The 15,878-nt window shown below is 59.2% G+C and overlaps 2 protein-coding genes across 2 annotated transcripts; one reads left to right on the top strand and one right to left on the bottom strand.

Moving 5' to 3' along the window:
- Nucleotides 1–6,425: 6,425 nt before the first annotated feature.
- On the top strand, nucleotides 6,426–8,934 carry LTHEOB_3422 (Transcriptional regulator medusa; the record flags this gene model as incomplete). The annotated part of the gene is made up of 4 exons (XM_035512344.1): nucleotides 6,426–6,442; nucleotides 6,522–6,691; nucleotides 6,799–8,372; nucleotides 8,422–8,934. The coding sequence occupies 4 exons, from the start codon at nucleotides 6,426–6,428 to the stop codon at nucleotides 8,932–8,934; spliced, it is 2,274 nt and encodes a 757-aa protein (XP_035362510.1).
- A 5,092-nt stretch (nucleotides 8,935–14,026) lies between these two features.
- LTHEOB_3421 (Membrane protein) lies at nucleotides 14,027–15,629 on the bottom strand (the record flags this gene model as incomplete). The annotated part of the gene is made up of 4 exons (XM_035512343.1): nucleotides 14,027–14,746; nucleotides 14,798–15,386; nucleotides 15,447–15,526; nucleotides 15,579–15,629. 4 exons carry the CDS (start codon nucleotides 15,627–15,629, stop codon nucleotides 14,027–14,029), a joined length of 1,440 nt encoding a protein of 479 aa, XP_035362509.1.
- Nucleotides 15,630–15,878: the final 249 nt, after the last annotated feature.

Below are 15,878 nucleotides of genomic sequence, written 5' to 3'. Positions count from 1 at the left end.
TAGAAGAATTCGATGTAGTGACTAACTGGCAACTAGCAGACAGCAAACGAAGGGAGGCGATATCACGAATCCACCAGATCCTCCGTCAAGTTCAGACATGAGAGGCCCAATGGGATCGTTTGGGGACTGGGGGCGATGGTCAAAGCGAAGTCGGGGAGCCCTGCTAGACAGAAAGAGGGAAATGGTGAACCCCACGAAGGAGACCCGCCAGGCAGCAACAAAGATCAGAGACAGTGGACTACTTTGGCGCACGAAAGACGGGAAGAAGCATTTCAGCTCGGCCTGTCCAGTTGCTCTACCAGTGGTCGAACAGAAGTGGCAAAGGATTATCCTTGCATAGAGCAACTAGTAGAGGAGGAGCTGCTCATGTGTTCGACCGCATGCTGACCGCCAAGCTCACCGTCAAAAAGAGGCGTTTGAACCGGCTTCAACGGATATCGTTCTCCTTCGCATTCGCCCCCAACCGCAAAAAACTCACGATGGATCGAATCCCACAGCTAAGGTGGGGTGGGGCCTTCTTTTGGGCTGCAGTTGGCGTACCTGTGGACAGCAATTCGGTGCTCACCGGTCCTGTGTAGTTCTGGACCTGAAACTACTGCAACTCGCCTCCATTCCATCAACATGCGTGTGATAAGATGTAGGATGCACTTCTGCAGCGCAGATCTTCTTTCCAATGCACAGCCAGGCAGATCAGAAATAAGCACTATGTAACGTGGCGGAGCTTGATTGACACCTCAGCTCTACTACCCCTCGGGGGGCCAAGATTTTCTTGAGTGTGATCGCGGTGGTGGTACGGGCTCCGACATAGGCCCGAGGAGTCGTATCTACGTTGCTTCGGTCTGATGTCAGCAATCGCAAAGTTGGGGTTGGAAACTCTACGGGACCTAATGCGCGCCGCACGAATCCTCCCGCCCCCGCTCGCCACCCCCCCAATTGCTAAAGTATACCGCCTTTTTCACGTGTAGGGCTGCGCAAGCGCGCAAGTTCGCGCTTGAAGGAGAAGGAGCGGTCCAGGCAGTGCGTTCGCGCCGCTGCGCTTTAAGGGCTTACATGGCGCAGCGGCGGGGCAGATTGGGCTGCGTTAAGGCATGTCAGCATTGGTGGACGACAGCAACACACTACTACTACTCCGTGCATTTCTGATGTGGCTGCATCATGTAGGGCTGATAGAAAGAATTAGGTTCTGACATTTGTTGCGAGAGCCTTGGGGCGTTCGTTCCTCTTGGAATCCACCCACGCCAACACTTTCCAATTGCTCCACTGCCAGACGTCAATGCGCCGTGCCAACCTAGACGGCCGGTGTGTAGGACTCGCAGCTAAGATTGGGCTGGCTGAAGCGGCGAGAGGGAAAAAAAAATTTTTTCTTTGAAAAGTCAGCACAGTTGAGTGTCATTTCGCATCCATGGGAAAAAAGCAACCGCAGCAATCTGTGAGGCCTTTTTTTTTCTGCAAAACCACCTACTGCTACTACCTGGAGATAATTTTAGCTCCCGACCTGTCCTCGTTTGTCGCGGAAAATTAAGTCAATCCCGTAGCGAGGTGCTTTGACTTAGGATCGGATCACCCTCCCCCCGCAAATTGGAAATTTTAGCACATTTTCTTGGCGAGAACGATATTAAAAGCGGAACGATCCGGGCCCTATAGGTTGGCGTGTAGCTAAGCCTGCAGGCCAATGATTCGTATTTTCTTGTTATTTGCAAAGAGCGCGTGGCTTGATGTTTCTTTGGGACGGCTAGCAACATGATGGCTTGATGCCCCCACCTGATCATTCACGGGAAGGGGTTCGGATTTTTGGGTCCCTACTCTAGTGCGGAAGGTGACAATGGCAGCAGGGAATTGGGGGCGTTCCAGACTGTGTGGGGGTGAAATGCGTAGCTACGTCAACTGACCGCTTCATGAACACCTGAGGCGTTCTCCAAAGTGATACCTAGAAGATGACCCATACGCCACGAGGCCAGAGCCCGCACGCTGTCTCAGGAAGCGGGTGTGACCTGAGAGACAAAAGCCGAGCCGGAAACACCGGGTGGTAAGAATTTGTCATACTGGAAATCCGGAAGTCCCAGGTTGTAGGGTTGGGGTGATGGTCTCGGAAAGGACAACAAGAAAAACCGGCATTTTCCTTGCGAAAACAAAGACCGGGAAGAAAAAAAAACACACAAGTCAAGGGCGTGAGGAAACAAAAAAAAAAGCAGGGCAGAAAGGAGCAAACGGCGGGGCGATCATCGCAGATCAGCATCTCGCGCAACTCCTCATCATCACATCTAGCCCAGCTCTCTTTCACAAACAGCCTCAGCCCTGGGCACCGGCCGCAAGCCGTCGGACCGGCATCCGCCGGCCGCACGGTCCGGAGCGCGCTGGACGGGATGAGACGGAAAGCTGGGGCTGTCGCGCATCAGCGGAAGCCGTCATCAAGTTTTTCCCCCCAGCATCGCTGTCTCACTACGGATAAGGGTTCTTTCTTAAAGGCTGGCATTAGTGTGGGGCGGGCTGATCACGGCTCCGGCAAGCCGTCGGGCAGCAGTGGCGACAGCGCGCTGGAAGAGTCGGGCTAAAACAGCACCTCTAGGCTGGGGAGAAGTGAGCCGGCCGAAGAAGGCGTCCACATGTTGATGGCCTGAAGCGAGCGCTAGTAGCTAGAAGGGTCGTGCACAATGTTGAGAGGTACGCTTTGGAGGTGCTGCGATGGTAAGGAAAGTGAAAGACACAAAACGTTGAGCAGGACAGGTCGGTTAGAAGAGTGCGATCTCTCGTCTCAAGTATGAGCCTCGGATCGTATTCGCCTGGATAGTCATGCATGAACGGTCAGCTCTCTCTGATCAGCCAATTGACGTAGGCAGGGATTGCGCCACGCAACGGCGGTTGTTTTTGCTTGATTGACTATCGACCTTTGGCAAGGCGAGAAAGGCATTGGTGCATCTTCACATGCGCATAACCAGCACACGTCGTCTTACGAGGCAATTAATGAGTGGTGGTGCAACCGGACAGGGTGCTCAGCTGAGGCCGCATTGGAGTTTACGGCGGCTGGAGGGCTGGCAGCCTGTCAATGGTCGGATAGGCTTCCCCTTTATTTGGGCATCCATCTCTCCTGACCGGTAGCTGTGCAGAGTGCATGGCGAGCGAATACGGCATCCGCTGCAGCTCAATGAGTAGTAGATATTACGGTGCCCGTATGCGCGCAGCCTACCAGGACTCCTGGAGGATCGTGGCTCGCTCAGATCAATGCGCGGGAGCAGTGGAAATTGGCGGTGCGACAGTGCTCTGGCAAACAAGGCCGCTGGTTGGGTAATGGCTGGTCTGGCCAGCCGGGCGATTAGTGGATGCTCAGGAAGATCGCGATTCATGTCGGGCCGCGCATCTCCCGCAAACGTGTTGAAGCCAGCAGCCAGCCCCGGCCCGCCGCTCCTTTTTCCTGCGTCAGCGGCAGCGTGTAGGAAGCACTTCCGGCAAACCCATTTCCTGTCGACATCCGGCCTGGGCAGCCAGGCCCGCCTTCGTAAAACGGCCACACTAACCGCTTCCGACTTACCGGTCAGCCGCTCAACGGTTCTGGCGTGCAACGGCCACCGAGACGACGACGACGACTACGACGACGACGCGCAGGGCGGGCCTGGTCTGAGCGCGCGCTCCATCTTTTTCCCTACAACGGCCCTGCGCTTGGGCTCGCTCGGTTGACTTCCCCGAAAGCCCTAAATCGTCCACCTTAACCGTTAGGAGTCCGGCGGCTTCTTCGTGTTGCGCCGGAGCGCCCGGCTGCTTTCGGACGCGCGTCCCGACGACAGACTCTTGCGGGCCGGGGGGCTCCAAGCGCTGTCGTCGAGGCCGGGGAGCGGCCACGACGCGAGGACGCGTTTGGCACTGCTGCGCCACAGCACCATCTTCAAGTCGGGGCGTCTTCGGCTCGCGCACGCGCCGGGGAGGTGTCGATGACGCACGCACGGCGCCGGGGAGCGTGTTGTTTTCAACTTGCAAACGTGGTGGTACACGCATCCTTACTGCACGATCCTCTCGTTTCCTGAGATCTCGCACGAACGTGCTCGCTGAGCGGCTTACTCATCGGCACTCGGAACCTGGCCGTTGGAAAAGCACCCTTGCGTCACTTCAGATGGAGGACAGCATGACCACGAACCGACAACCAGGTCCAAAGGGGCGGTTGCACAGAGCAAGCGCGCTGCTGCTGTCGTGAAGGGCGCCGTGCCCCCGGAGGTAACCGGGGCGCTCGCATTCCAGCCGTGGGCGGCCGCGAGCAGACCTTCGTCGTCGCCCCGGCTGGTGGATCTGCTGGAATGTCAATATGCAGACGGCCAAACCGGGTATCTGGTAATTTCCCATGCGGGCGCGCGGAAGAGTCCTTGGGCGCGCTCTGGCGGCTCTCCCGGGCGGCGGCCAGCTTGCGCGCGTATCGGTCTGGCGAGCGAGGTGGGTAGAGGTCCAAGGCGGCTTGGACGGAGAGCCGGGCACGGCAGCAGCGGGCCAGGAACTCGAGGTCGCCATGACGCCGGAGCCCGGCAGCGCGAAAATGCAGCATGCGAGGAGCTGGCGGGCTCTGCTGCACGTGTCCGTTCTGGGAAGGCGGGCGGCGCCGCAAGTCAGGACGGCAAGGAGCAGAGCAGGCTCGTTTGATCTGCAAGTTTGCGGGCTGGGCTGACAAAGAAGAGCGGTCGAGGAGGAGGAAGTCCCAGCGGATGCAGGTCTCACCTCTTGTCGGTAGGCGAGCGACCCGGGGCCATGGGCGGGCGCGGTGGTGCGGTGCATCTCGCGTCTGCCCGTCGCCAGCGCGCCGCCACCGATCCTGTGCAGCCGCCTCGCGCCGTGGCCTTGCCCAATGGAGCGGGCACGGCAGGCTTGGGCGGGCGAGTGCGGTGAGGGCGCGCGGCGCCGGGCTGGCGGTCGGCGCGGGCGGAGATCAGGGGGGACTTGGAGGTCTGGCCCGCGGTGGGGATGGCGCAACGCGCAGGCCGCGAGATGAGCAGAAGTCGCAGCTGCGGGCGGCGGGTAGGCTGGCTTGGGCGGCGGCAGGCGGGCGGGCCGGGGGCGGTGGTCGTGTGGTGACGGTGCCTGCATAAGCCGGTGCTGTTAGGCGTGAAGGGGGCGCATACGCCGGGCGAGTGCGATCGTGGCGTAGCAGCAGCGCGGCCCCCGTCGCGGAGATCGACACAGCCGCCTCGTTCAGCTGGCTTACCGCCTCGGGCAACCGTGATCTAAGTAAAGAAAACGCAAGGGAGCGCCGGCGTGCCGGGCCCCGGGCCCCGCGATGACGAGTGCGCTCCGCCGGGCAAACGCGGCGGGTGCTGGGCGCAAAAGCAACGGCGCGCGCTGCGCAATATATCTACAACGGCGTTCGGTGGAGGATAGAGTTGCGGCGGTGGAGCGCGCAGGGGTGCCTGCAGTTGACGCTCTGGTCGGACTGACCACCACCATCCCAACTCCCAGTGCTCCCCCAGCACATCCCTTCGCCCCGGGACGCCCGTGACCTGCTCCATGCTCGCTGCGCTGACCATCAGCAGCGCCTCAGCGCACGCGCATTGGCTGCGCACTGCGCCATACCAGCCTCAATGCCTGCCGCGCCCGCGCTGCCCGCCCACTGGCCCCGGCTCGCCCTTCTTCACGCACGCCGTGGTGATGGTGATATATGCCCGCCCGCGCCCGTTGCGCTGCCCGCCTGCGGGCCGTCTCCAATCTCCTCGACGTCACTCGTTTGCCGCCTTGTGACTCAGCGCTCGGAGCATTCCCCCATCCTCTGCCTTCAGCCCAGCCCGCGCTCCACCTCCAGCCCGCCGCGTGGCGCCCCGGCCGCGTCCTGACAGCTGAGGACGCAGAGCCGCACGCCCCGGCACCGCCTACGCGCGTTCTGCACCCCCTCCCCAGCCCAGGCTGACTCAGTGAAAGCTTACCGCTGACTGTGTAAGTGTTATGTCCTTCCCGCAGCTACACGCCCAGGCACGGCAGCTAGCGACTCACCCTCCGCATCCGCTCGCCCTCCTTGCATGTTCAGACACCCGTCAAGCTCTCCCCGTAGACCCAGCCAATCCGCCCCATTCCCGGCTGCCCGGTTTGACCTCTCCTCTATCCAGACATCGAGGCTAGTCTCACCCGCTCGCTTTCGGCACCATCCACCTCGCCGCCGACTCTCCCAACTCTTTGTCCGGCTGCACGTTCGCGAGACGAGCCGCTGCCTTCATCACCGCAAAGCTATTGTCACGGCCTGCGCTGCCCGAAACAGCTGTCGCAGTGGCACCGCTAGCCCGCCGCCGCACATTATTCAAAGACCCCTGCAATCTCATCCTCTTCAGCTGTTGCTCGCGGCTCTCCCTCCCCCATGCTACATGTATTGGGGTTGATCCCTTGCATGTCTCGACTCTCCAGAATCTCACCCCGAACGCTTGATAATCGGCCCTCAACCCGTCTGACTTGACCAGCCCGCGTTGATGATACACACGTCCAGGTGAGTGCGCGAGCCCCCGCCAAAGCCCCGCCCAGGCCCCGGTCTGCTGCCTGGACGCACTGCCTGATCCGCGCCACAGACCCATCCCGCCCTTCGAGACGCCCCTCATCGTCGACGAGGACTGCGACCCCTCCGAGCCGTCGTCGCTGCAGCAGTTCGGCGAGCGAGGTGCCCTGGCTGGCGCCGCACTAGGTGCCGAGCTTCTGTCCATGTCTGGCTACGAAAAGACGCAGGAACCGTACGGTTTTGGTAAGTGCGCCTGGCCCATCTGACTTGTCGCTCGCCAGAACATCCTGGCCCGGATCGACCCGGCACGGGGACACGTGAGGGCGGGTACTGACCACCCTCCATCACAGATTACGCCGCCACACGACCTAATCAAGAGCAGAGCTACCCCGGCTACGCACAGCCATCTTTCCCCTCGCAGTACCCCAGCGCGCAGGCGCGCCCGTCGCATGGTCCCTCGACCTCCGAACAGATGCCTTTCATCTCTGCTTCCCAGCTCGAGGCGCGTGATGTAGCCTATCAAGCCTCGTACCCGGCTTCTTATATCGACACAAGGTCGCGCCCTTTTCCCGAAATAACGTCTTACTCACCCTCCAAAGCCCCGCATGGAACGAAGCTCCTCATCTCCATCCGCACCACCTACGACCTCGCCACCCAGCCCAACGTCTTCTTCTCCGTAATGTTTGGAACCAAGCGGAGCGACGCCAACTGGCAGAAGCTCGAAAGAAACAACCCGCCATATTTTCAGTATGCCATCGCCGCCGAGATCCCGCCCTTTGACCCGACCACCAGCTACATCGACGGCCAGGTCCCCATCCTGCTCAACGTCGACGACGAGTACGGCCAGAGCCTCGGCGTCGTCGAGGTCGGCGACTTTACCTACGAAGATGCCGCCAACTACCAGTCGTACAGCGCCTCGTCCCCAACGGACGTCTCGCGCAAGAGGAAAATCTCTGCCGAATCCACAGACTACATGCGCTCGCCCCCGAAGCGTACCAGCAGCCAGCAGTTCGTCAGTCACCGAACGAGCAGAGCCCCGAGCGTCTACTCGAACACTCCAAACTCCGATCCACCCTACCTCCAAACCAACTCGGCGACTTCCTACGCCTATCCCAGCAGCTACGACCGCACCCAGCCGCAATCGCGGTCGTACGGCTCACAGTACCAGCAGCCGCAGGCACAGAAGCTTTCCTACCACCAGTATTCGCCAGGACTCAGCGTCGTTCAGGGGCCAGTGAAGAGCTCGAGCTACGCTTCGTACGGATCGCCAGGCCAGTCGCTCCGCAGCCCGTCGACGATTTACTCAAACCAAATGCTGGGCCGGTCGCAGACCATGCCCTCGCCCTCGTCGTTGGCGAACCCGCCACTCATTCGCACTTCGACGCTGCAGCCTTCGGGCGGTGTGCCAGGAGCCTCTCAAGCGTTCAATCCGTACGCGATGTATCCAAACTCGAAGGCCACACTGAAGATCGAAGGAGAGCTGGACACCATGGCTGAGGACTGGAGCCGGGAAGAGTGGGAGGCCAAGCGGCGACTCGTCCAGTTTCGCCGGAGCCAGACTGGCAGCACCATCACGACCAGCTTCAAATCGGTCGCCCCCGAGGATCGAACGCCGCATAGCATCTGCATCAGCTGCATCTGGTGGGAGGAGAAGCAAGAGTGCTTTGTCACGAGTGTCGACACGATCTACCTGCTCGAGTCGCTCGTGGCGGTGCGGTTCACGGTGGAGGAGAAGAACCGCATCCGCAGGAACTTGGAGGGCTTCCGACCGCTCACGGTTTCAAAGGCAAAGCCGGAGAGCGAGGAGTTCTTCAAAGTCATCATGGGCTTCCCGAACCCCAAGCCGAGGAACATCGAGAAGGACGTCAAAGTGTTTCCGTGGAAAATCCTGGCGCACGCGCTGAAGAAGATCATCGGCAAATACGTGAGTATAGGCACTGGAAGCATCACTGGCACACGCTGACGGTCGACAGTCTGCAAGCTACTCGTCGACGGCGGGCGCGCTACCCACGCCCGTGGCTAGCGGGTACGGAGGCGGACATTCAGACTCGGGCACAGAGCTGAGGCACACGGCGTCGCCGCGGTCAGCGTCGAGCTCAGCAGCATCGTCAACGTACCCCTCGGGCATGACCTCGACGGCACTGTCGCCTAGCGTCAAGACATCAGCTGGCCTCGGGCAATCAGCAGGCCCACCCGACTTGCGCGTGTCGGTACCGCAGCTGGGCACGGGCGGATCGTCATTGGGGCAGTGGGGAGCGACACAGCACGCGCCCCCGCAATACTCAGCAGGGCTCCCGGCGGGCGCAGGGCGAAACTCGTGGGACTTTGCGGCATACATCGAAGCATCGCCGGCCGGGTCGACGAGTCTGCCTGGCGGGCAGGCGCTGCAGCTGCAGCGGACGGACATGGGGGCCGAGGGGGTGCAAGGCTCGGTGGCGGGGCCCGAGGCGTATCAGCAGTACGGTCAGCGGACCTCGCGGTCGTGAAAGAGAGGGTGTGGTGCGCGTCCGGCTGATCAGCACGACGTTGATCATGCGCCGTGCTGCCCGATGGGGCCGGCGGGTGGTCTAGCCGCTTGCGGGATTTAGCGCCAACAACACCGTCGACGACAGACATCAACACTGCTCTCTCCCGCCTCAGCCCTGGCCCGTCGGCCTCTTTCCCGCTGCTGCCACTGGTCGGCCGTCCTGCAGCCCCGGCACACTCAGGCCCCGGAGCCCTGCAGCCGCCGCAGCGTGATACGGCCCACTCAGCCTGCTGCGTGCACATCTCCCGGCTTCCGCTTCCTTCATCTAGCTCCTTCGAGATCTCGCTTCTTGGCGGTGGCTTTGCGCGACTTTTCCCGACGCCCGTCCCGCCTCTCTCTTTCTATTATCACTCGCTCTGCGTAATATCTGCATGATCCGTAACGGTTACGCTTTCCTTCAATTCAGGCGTGCGATCGTGTGCCGCGCGCAGGACTCCGGCTCGTTTGCTCGTGCCTTGTCTTGTTTGTAAACCGGGCAGGCTCCATTTTGAGTTACTTTCCTTGCGCTCACACCATACCCATATTTTGTATGCATACATATACCAGCATTTGTTATAGGGAAAGACCCACGGCGTCGCGTAAACTAGATTCAGGACCGGTGCACATGGCGGGCAGAAAGGTGGCTGGCGGGATTTTTGGGTTCCAGGCGAGGCATACAGGACATTACGGCGGCGTCATTGTCATTCCACTTTTATTTCCATCTTGTTGCCCTCTTGGCCAGTCGTGTTTCTCTTCTCTCCCTGTATCTCCGCCCCTGCGGACATTTACCTTTTATTTTGGCATCAAGAATATGTTCATCAACTATCTACTATTTCTCGGTCTTTCCGCGTGGTACCTGACCACTTTTCTTGACCGCCAGTAAGGACCTGGCCAATCAATAGCATACCTAGACTTAGCGTTTCTCTCTGTCTCTTTCTGTGCAACATCATCTTCTGTTTCTCTTTCCCATTCGCATTGAGCCCGGCGGTTTTAGTCGCAAGGAGCGCTTGCTCGTTTACACAGTCTCTCCTACTTGGGTTTGGAATGTTCCGCAGCGCTTCTCACACTCAGACATTAGATAGGTATATTTTTTTTCCTGGAGATATGCATATCTCATTAGTAGCATAAGAGGATATGCGATGGCAGGATACGAAGATAGACTTAACGATGCTATGAGCACATGAGCAACACGAAAAAAAAAAAATCAAGGCATGAAATCGCATGGTGGCCCTTCCACCCCAGACAAGGATTTAGGCGGGGTTGCCCCCTCTAGGGCGCTTCTTTCTCTCGCGGGAAATGGTTTCGCGGGCTCTCATAGGCCAGGCTGGTTCGTATTCCCGGTCCGGGATACTAACACACAAAGACTGCAACATTACTTTTTTTAGTCTTCGCCTGCTGCCGCCGCCGTTCGCATAACGTCGATTCCGGTCGTGTGTTTCCCTCTCCCTGCCGATGGAGTCGATGATATGGGGCGGCGACTGCACACACTTCGAAAAAAGGGTTAGGCACCAACAACGGCAGCACCAACAGCCTCACCACCGGTGGGCCGGAAGTGGGGCTTAGATGTTACGAGGCTGGGTATTTTGCGCGTGTGCGCTCTCCAGGTTGACGGAACATCGGAGCTCGAGTTGCTTTTTTCTCCCTTTCTTTTCTTGTTTTTTTTTTCTTACGCAGACTTAGCCGGTGACATCGGTCAGCATCGGGCCGTGTTGTCTGAAAGACAACTCAGCATTCCCCCCTCTCTCAAAAGAGGGTCCTTTCGCGCCGGCGTTCCGATGTTCCCCCCCTTCACTCAGCCTCGTCCGTAGGTACCATCCAAGGCTGGGTCCTTGACCGGAAAACCAGTGGCAGGTTTTCCAGGTCAAGCGCAGGCAGCTGCTCTCATGACTCTGTGCGCGTGTCTGCCTGCGATGGGCGGGCGATAATGACGGAGAGGCCAATGCCATGCTTGTCAAATCGGAGCCCTCTTCCACAGGTGACTGTGTCTATGACCAGTTCACGTCCAGGAGAGCCTCTCCCCTTCTGATCAGGCCGAGAGCGGCTTCTTCCCACCCTTGCACTACAGTTACCAGCGGGAAGGGCGCACAGTGCACGGGGCAAATCTGACAGGTCTGCAACATGGACAGCAGGCGGAGCCGCCGCCGCCGCTGCTGGGACAACAAACCGGGATCAGAGTACACACGCACACAGTCGGGGCCCTGCAAGTTACCCAGATTCTTTACCCTTTTGTTTCTTTCCACGTGCCCCTTTTCGGCGCAAATGGCGGCACTTTCTGCTGTCCTCTCTCTCCTTGCGTTGGGGCAATTACTTTAAAAAGTGAGTACAACGCAGATGTACGGCAGTTTCAATCTGATACATAGAAGAGACGTTTTCGGGTGCAGACTCCGGCCACTCCATCCCTGTAACGAAGGCGCAACAGGAAAGAAACGGCGGCGGCGGCGGGCCCAGAATCCTATCCTCCTCTCTTTGCTGTCAAACGGTCCCCACAGGAAACGTTACGTCGAGCAGCAGAGTTTTTTTTTCTTGGCCGCGATCGACTGCAACTTGCGGCTTCTAGAGCGCCGCCGCGCCCACCCCCGGACGCCGCTCCGTGCTACCTACTGCTTTTTTGTCTCCAGCCATTCGCCGCCTTCTCCATCTCCACTCTCAGACAGCACACAGCACACACAGCACACCTGCAACGCGCAGCAAGAAGGAGCTGATGAGCGGGCCGACGGGCTGCGCGCGCACAAACACATCACATCCATGCCTCCGGTCACTTACGCCCTGCACGGAGGACGGGAGGAGTGATGGGGAGCGGGGATGGGGCAACATGCACGCTCGAGATTGGCTGATGGCACACAACACAGCGATCCTTGAGAAACTTACCGAAAAAAGAAAGGGGGCAAGCAACAACGCGGCGGCGACGGCGGCGGCGCTGCAGCCAACAACGCCCCGCAGCACGCACGCAGCAACAGGCTCTCTTCTTGCCTCGGCGTTAGGCATCGGCCGCGCCAATTGCGCAGCAGCAAAACAGATAGGGCAACCAGCCAGCCGTTTTTTGCCAAGCCCAAGCTACAGCAGCGGCGGCGGCGGCGGCAGCATGCCATCATCTCTCTAACTTTGATGAGAGAGAAAACGCCTCGTGCAATCTGCAGTCCCTTCCCCCGTTCCCGCTTCCCCCACGTGCATCGGTTGACGAGGCTTGATTGTTTTGCCTCTCTTGTCCGCTTCTCCTCCTCCTTTTCTGACTTTCTTTCGTGCGTAGGAAACCTCTTTTCCCTGTTCCCCTCACACAGCCTCATCTATTTTACCTTCGATCCTGTTCATGTGTGTGTGTTGTCCCCCCCAACCAACCAACCAGCCAACCGAAGGAACAAATCCTACTACTTTCTCTCCCGCCTCTCTCGGCCTATGTGTATATTGCTTACGCGGGCCCACGGACCACCTGCTTGCTTGCTTGCTTGCTGCAAATCTGCCTTGCTTTTTCCAGTCGGCAACTTACGTCAAAACTTTTGACTTGCAGATAAATTCGCCATCGCTTTGCTTTTTCTCTAACTGATTGACCCCCTTCGCTTATGTTTGCCGCCTCCTCAATCCCCGCCGAGGTTAAATGGAGATACAGTGCATACGTTAAGGCCGAGAGAGAGATGGAGGGGGGTGGCTGAATAGCCCGCGCGCTTTTCCTACGGATGATGCGGGCGTCTGTGCATTCACACACGTCCCCCTCGCTCAAACATCCAGATTGTTCGGGGAAGGGGGAAGGGGAGAGAGGGGTCTGGGATCAGGGGGGAAAGCACATGGTTCGACTAATGAGCGATTAGGTTTTTCATCGTGAACATTCACGTAGAGAGTGAAAGCATAGCAACGGGCCGCGCGATAAAAAAAAAGCGACAGGGAAAAAAAAAGAAAGCATGCGGAAGAGGGGAAGGATTCCTTGAGGAGGCTTTTGCTTCCGCGCCTTCTTCCCCCTTCTCTCTCCAAGAAAGAAGAAGCCGTTGCGTACGATCCGATCCTCTCTCTCTCTGTTGATGATTGGCGTGGCGCGCGACAGAAACAGTCAACAAAACCGTTGCGCGAACATGTGTTCGGCCCGGGGGGATGTGTGGGATGTGTAGGATGTATGTACTTCCTTCACAAACAACACACCCCTCCCCCTCCTCTCTCTCTGTCTCTCTCTCTCTCTCCCCGTCTCCCGCGATTACGATTGCCCGCACGGAGCCAATCAAACCCAACCTCCCTCCATGCCCCCCAATCACCCGTCCGTCCGCTCGTCGTCATTTTCGTTCTTTTCGTTCTCGCCTCGCGCGCGCGCAGCGCCGCACGCCGCGTATATGCCGCGCACGCACGCACGCACGACACACGCACAGCACACACGCGAGACACGCCGTTAGAACAAAAGTGAGACAAGCGACGGGAAGTCGTCGCCGCATTAGGGAAATGTCCCACCGTGATAGTGATCCGACGGAGATGACGCGCATGAGGGAGACGGTCAGGTGATTGTGGCGTAGTGGGGGGAGGAGGGGGGGTTCGGAAAGGCAAAAAAAGCTTAGGGGCCTGGAACCCGTAGTGGGTGGGTGGGGGTAAGTGTTGGTGTTGTGTGGGCGGGGGAGAGAAGAGGGGTAGCAACAGTGTGAGCGGCGGCAATCGTCCGATTGTGAATGGTTTCTTGTGTGTGTGCGCGCGTACGACGGTGATGAGGGCGAGAGGAATTGGCGAATGGCGAGGCGCAGACACTCTAGCTCTCGGCTCGAGTCGGCATACGTTTTCGTGAGCGGCCTTTTCTTCTTTATTACCTCGACACCATCATGGCTATCACCATCGGAATTCGCCTTGAAAGGGGCACGGTACCTAGAGGGCATGTGTGTGACGTTCGCTTGGCAGTGTGGGCAACTGAAACTCTTTTCCCTGGCTGTCTGGTTAGACGATTGTTCGCACCCTGTAGCGCCGTGTCGGCAACTAAACAAGACAATGGTCAGAAGGAGAAAACGAAAACCCATTTATAATATAGTACAAATCCGAGCCCGAGAAAATCATAACTCATCGGTATTGCCACCTTGGTATCAATCTACGCATTCTTCCCCTAGTCTTCCTTAATAATCAAACCTCTCCGGCAGAACGACCGGGGCCACCAAGCTCCAAATGTAGATTCCATAGCACGCCCAAGCACTCAGGATCTTTGCCCAACTTGCCCAGTACGTGCGGCCAACCGCAACGAACCCATCATTCTCGGCGGTAGGGTCGAAATTCATCGTCAGGAGCGTGGCGACCCAGGCCGTGGCCAGCAGGAAGATGATGTGGAAGAGCGAGTAGTTGTACTGCGTCGAGTTGCGCTCATCGTCGCGGGCGTGGTTGCCGTCGTCCGACTCGTCGTCGGAATCGTCGTCCAGGGCGCTAGCGGGCAGACTGCCGCTCTCGACGGCGGCGCGCAGGGCCGCCTGGCGCATTTCCCGCCGGCTCTCGGGCTGCTGGTCGACGAGGCCGTGCTCGTAGTCCTCGGTGGGAAGGCTAGAATAGGGATTGCCCTGGGCGCCAAGCGCCAGACCGTAGGTTGCGGCACGGGTGGTTGTGTAGGCAACCGTCACGAAAGTAACAATAGCCCCAATAACAACGCTGGCTCGTCTGGTGCCCCGTGCGCGGATAAGCGGGTTGCATTGGTGGTCGTCCGGCTCCATGCCGACGGCCGACATGGTCAAGTAGGTGCAGTAGATGGCGACCATGGCCGACTGCGCGAGGCCTGCGCGAGGGTTGACATCCTGTACGATCGGATGGACGGAGATGATCGACGCTAGGAGGAGCAGAATCAAGTTGATCTGCGCTGATTAGCAGCAGTTCGTGCGCGAGACGGCGCAGCGTGGACTTACAGTGATAGCAGCCTGGTTCATGGAGCAATTTCCGCGAGCAAAGAAGACGTACATGACAACAGTCATGGCAAGCGAAGCGACATACATGCAGGCGGTCGAGCTAATCAGCATCCAGGTCCACACCCTGGAGCCGGTGGTCTCGATCTTGTCCTGGCAGTACTCGGCCCAGTTGTGGGCCAAGTCAACCAGCAGAACAAGACCGAGCAGCAGAAACAAAATGGCGCCGATGAGGGAGAGGTAGCTGCCCCAAGAGACAAAAAAGCCCTCCGGAATGAGGAAGCTGATGACGATGAGCCCCAGCCAGGCGATGATCTTGGGGCCCCAGTAGCCGTTTTGGATAGGCGCACGGCCGTCCTTGGATGACCTAACGCCAAGCAAAATGATGGCCAAGATAGCGTGGAAGAAGCCCAACGCGAAGTTGATGCGATGCACAGCAACGTATCCATAGCACTCGTTGCCGCCGCACTTGAAGTCCATGTAGTCAAGGGTGAGGTGCTGCAGCTTTTTGATGGCCCAGTCGGTGAGCATGATCCACGACACGATCGAGTTGACCAGCAAGATGAGCGCGTAGGCGATGCGGGTGGCCATGCTGGGCGGCAGTCAGCGACGGGACAGGCGCACGAGGGTCTAGACGGCAGTAGGCGCATACCTGTTCTGGCACTTGCCGCAGGCGCTGCAAACGGCCGAGCATGTTGCGGCGCCGCAGCACGAGGCGGCGAAGGTGGCAAGCTGGGAAACGTCAGCGAAGCGCGCGCGACGCGCGGTGGAAGGGCGCACGTACGGTGCCCACACTGGGCAGGGCCAGGAAGGGGATGGAGAGCGCAGCTCCCATGGTGGGCGAGGTTGGTGGTGATGGCGATGGCAGAGGGCGGTGATGAGAGAGATGTTGTTACGCAACCATGCAGCGGAGACCCGAGGAGCCACGCGGGCTGTGGCTTGGCGGCGGCGCAGGGCTGCGGGCGGCACCAGCTTCCGAGCTCCAGTTATCTCCGCTGTCGCAAATAACGTCGCGATGGGCACTGGCTGGGGACGTGTACGTGTCAATCCCTCTCCCGCTCCTAAGGAGTATTCTGCCTCCCAT

This window comes from Lasiodiplodia theobromae (assembly GCF_012971845.1).
Source record: "Lasiodiplodia theobromae strain AM2As chromosome Unknown scaffold_9, whole genome shotgun sequence".
In the NCBI taxonomy this organism is placed as follows: Eukaryota; Fungi; Ascomycota; class Dothideomycetes; order Botryosphaeriales; family Botryosphaeriaceae; genus Lasiodiplodia; species Lasiodiplodia theobromae.
This window is presented reverse-complemented; position numbering and strand designations above follow the sequence as displayed.